Here is a 3,580-nt window from a genome sequence, read left to right as displayed (position 1 = left end):
GGGGGGGGGGAGGGAGGGGGGGGGGGGGAGGCCCCGGTTCCCGCGCGGCAGCTGCCTGCTCGTGCCTTTCTCCCGGGCACGCGGCCGCGGGCGGCCCAGAGCGCTCCCGGCGCAGCGGGCAGGGAGCGGGGGCTGAGGCGGCGGGACGGGGACCCGGGCCGGCCGTGGCTCCCGTGCGGCCGGAGCGGCCCGGCCCGCTCCGTGCGGGAGCGCCGGCGGCGCGGCCCCGCCGCAGCCGAGCGCGGCCCGGGGACTGAGAGTAACGAGATGTGAAGTGTGTGCTCGGAGAGATCCTGCAGAGTCACCTTTCCCTTAGCGCCCCTTGACAAGGAAACGCATCTTTGCGTTTAAATAGCGTTAGTCCCATTGTTAAGACGAGGGGGATGGAGGTTGTGCCTTAGGAAAGTAAAATAACTTGTCTCACAGCTTTCTGTGTTTCCCGCACGTGGCGCATGTTGCCCGCCAGGTTTTAGGGGCGTAAGGCTGGTATTTCCACGCTTTTTGTTTCTTTTCCTGTCTGTTTTTTTTTTGGTTTGGAGTTTTTTTTTTTTCCTGTGGCTCAGAATTAAAGTAACCCGGCGGTGTGTTTTTCAAAGACTGCAGCTGTGCTCTCTTTCACTAGATTGCAGTTACAGGAGATAGACCCCGGGAGATCCTGCCTTCCACCATGGCTCAGTTTGGAGGACAGAAGAATCCCCCCTGGGCTACTCAGTTTACTGCCACCGCGGTGTCTCAGCCAGGTCAGTTTACATCTCTCACTGTTTGAACCCTGACATCCAGGAGATTTGGAGGTTCCGGGGTTGGCTGTGCACTTACCAGCAGCACCATGCTAACTAACGTATTTAAAACCTGCTTAAATGGTTAAAGTTGGGGGGTTTTCCCCACCATAGAGGCTTTAAAGGTCATTACTTAATACTAGCTGTTGGTTTTGTTTGTTTTTAGTTTTTTTTAAAGGGTGATAACTGAAATCCCGGGTGAATTTGTATGGATTTGGACAGTAAACAACATATCAAGTTACTCATATCCCAAGATGTGTACATTAAATTACCTTTTATCAAATTACATCACTGTAGGTTAAATAATAACAGCACTAATAAGGCATTACAGATTTTTTAAGTGCTGTCTCACTTTCATTTCCAGGGCAGCCTAAATCAACGTTTACAAATTATTTTGCATTTGTTAGTATTTTGGACATACTTCACATAGTGGAAAGTTCTCTGAAATTTGTTACTTGGGTGAAGAGGTTGGGGATTTTTTAACGCTAAATTAGAACTTAAGGATCCCTATAACCAAATGCATTGCCCTAATAATGGGAGAGAGTTTCCTTGGATTTAGCTAAGAAACCTGATCGCAGGCTACTGTATTTAAGAACTCAGCTGGCTTCATTTTCATTTTCCATGTTGCCTTGTGGCACAAAAGTTTTGAGGCAAGAATGTGAAGCTTGCTGCATAATGAATATTGGTGCTTCCATTTCCAGTTCTGGAGTGCCTTTTGCTCTTCTTGAGTGCAAATTGTTTCTTAACAAAATGTTGTAGTTACGTTGTGTGATGTGCAAAGGCTTCAGCGAATCTGGGATGGGAGGCAGTACCTTGTTGAAGAGCAGCCCTGCTAAAGGGTTTTACGGTTTGTGCAATTGCTCTGATTTGATATGAAGTTCAGTGTCACATCTCCTTTGTCCCTGGGTTTCTGTCTGGGAGCCTGGCAAAGGTTGGGAATGCTTGGCATTCCTTGGAGGTACATGTCTGGGGTGGGAAGAATACATCTTTCTCCTGGCTCTGTTTTCTTTGCCAAAGTGAATCCTCTGTCTCTACTTTTTCCATCAGTCGCTGATCCAATGACACTGTATCCTCAGGGAATGACCACCCCCCGTGTGTTTCACCCTGCTCTGTCCCAGTGTGCCTTTTGCTGTTCCTCCAAGCCCGTTCTGCCCTGTTCCCTGCCTAAACTGTTGCTGTACCTAACCAGCTGCCCACAGGCAGGTTTTCACTGTTTCTCTGAATAGCTCACACTTCCCTTATCCAAATGGCACCATCTCCTGTAAGAAATTCCTTAGCAGCTGGAAAGGGTTGGCATTGGGAACATGGGAGAGACAGACTTTGCTTTTGGTCCTCCTGTGTGGCTGTGTGAGGCACTGGAGCAATCAGAGCTGGGCTGTTCCTGATGTGCTGGCTGGTGTGACAGTTAATGCATCCAAAACAGGGGTGGGAGATGGAGGGCCAGCTCCAGGTCCTGTCTCAGAGGGAAAACTGCACAAAGCCTGCCAAGGAGAGCAGCTGGCAGTCATCCTACAGCTCACTGAGGGAGGACCAGGATAGGGCCCTGGAGGAGAGGGGAATGGAGTGTACATCAACTTCTTATCCATTGTCTTGTGCCTGTGGCTCTGCCCTTGGCCAGCCTACTCCAGAGCCTCTTTAGATTAAATGAAGTGCAAAATGTAACTGGGGTAGAACTGGTCAACCTTGGTTGCTGTGAGATTTTTCACCTGCTCAGTGAGGACATATCTCCGGGGATTTTTAGCTGTTCATCTGATCCAGCAGCACCTGACTCAAACATGAGAGCCATTAAAGACCTAACATTTGGTTGCACTTTTGGCTTCTTCCTGTGCTAGTCCCACATTCCTTCACGTTCCCAGTGTCCTCTTCAGGCTGTAGTGTCTTATCTCCAGTATCCCTTGAAGGCCTTTAGCTCCCCGTGTCCTTTGCTGCAGTCCTATCCTGTACCTGTGTCTGCATCCTTTCTTCCCTGTCTGCACTGCTGAATCCAGTCCCTGGGATTCTACAGCCCAGCTCCTGTTTTAGTACATACTTGTTCCCCTGCCTTTTTTATTGCTAGTTGTGATTGTGATTTATAATCCAGAGTACTGCTGCTCACTCGTGTCTGCACCCAAGAAATTGTGCATATTGGCTTACCCTTGTGAATCCCAGTGTTCGTAAACTCATCTAAAAAAAACATAGTTACCAAATGTTTATATATTTTCAGAGGTTTGGCCAGAGGTGTTACATGTGTTTATACACGCCAGCTGTTTTTATCCAAGTGTCAGGTTCCTTCTCCAAAGCATTGAGGTGCTTGGGTATGAGGGAAAGAGAGCTTTATTTTTATAACACAAGCAACGTGATGTAGAGCCTCTTCCTAAGCTGGCAAATGTGGTGAGTGATGGTGTTATAAACCCAGTTTGATCATTGCAAAAAGATAATTTCATGGCTGGGGGGTTGTGTTTTTTTAATTTGGGGTTTTTGGGGGGGATTTTTTTGTATTGCTGATGTAGATGCTGTCTTGGCCATCCCTGGTGAAGAAGTAACTAAATGAGTTAAAGCTCTTAATTATTAAGGTGTGACATTCTAAGGTAGTTGTAGGGTGACATGCTGTGTAATGAAGGGTTCTGAGATCCACTTAGGAGAACTCACTCATTACTGTCTGTGCCCGTGGTATTGGAAGGGAGATGGGCAATTCCAGGAGCCAGCAGAGAGCGATGTGTGAAGAGAAACTCCTACATGGAACACAGCCAGTTTCTCAACTCCTCCTCTCATGGGTTGGTGCATCACATGGCTAAAACCAGAATAAAGCCCCCGCCATGCTGGTT

The 3,580-nt window shown here is 48.0% G+C and overlaps 1 protein-coding gene across 4 annotated transcripts in view; it reads left to right on the top strand.

The window, feature by feature from the left end:
* The first annotated feature begins 204 nt into the window (after nucleotides 1–204).
* The window catches only part of CCAR1 (cell division cycle and apoptosis regulator 1), a 28,883-nt gene continuing 25,507 nt past the window's right edge, over nucleotides 205–3,580 (top strand). For 3 of the 4 annotated variants that reach the window (XM_027693089.1, XM_027693088.1, XM_027693087.1), the window contains exons 1-2: nucleotides 205–233; nucleotides 621–740. In XM_027693089.1, the coding sequence (XP_027548890.1) occupies nucleotides 668–740 (73 nt within the window). In that variant the 5' untranslated portion in view covers nucleotides 205–233; nucleotides 621–667. The remainder of the gene's footprint in view (nucleotides 234–620; nucleotides 741–3,580) is intronic. The other variant, XM_027693090.1, reaches the window with a different exon arrangement.

The sequence above is a fragment of the Neopelma chrysocephalum genome, unplaced genomic scaffold (genome assembly GCF_003984885.1).
Source record: "Neopelma chrysocephalum unplaced genomic scaffold, ASM398488v2 Primary Assembly neopelma1_89, whole genome shotgun sequence".
Classification (NCBI taxonomy): Eukaryota; Metazoa; Chordata; class Aves; order Passeriformes; family Pipridae; genus Neopelma; species Neopelma chrysocephalum.
This window is presented reverse-complemented; position numbering and strand designations above follow the sequence as displayed.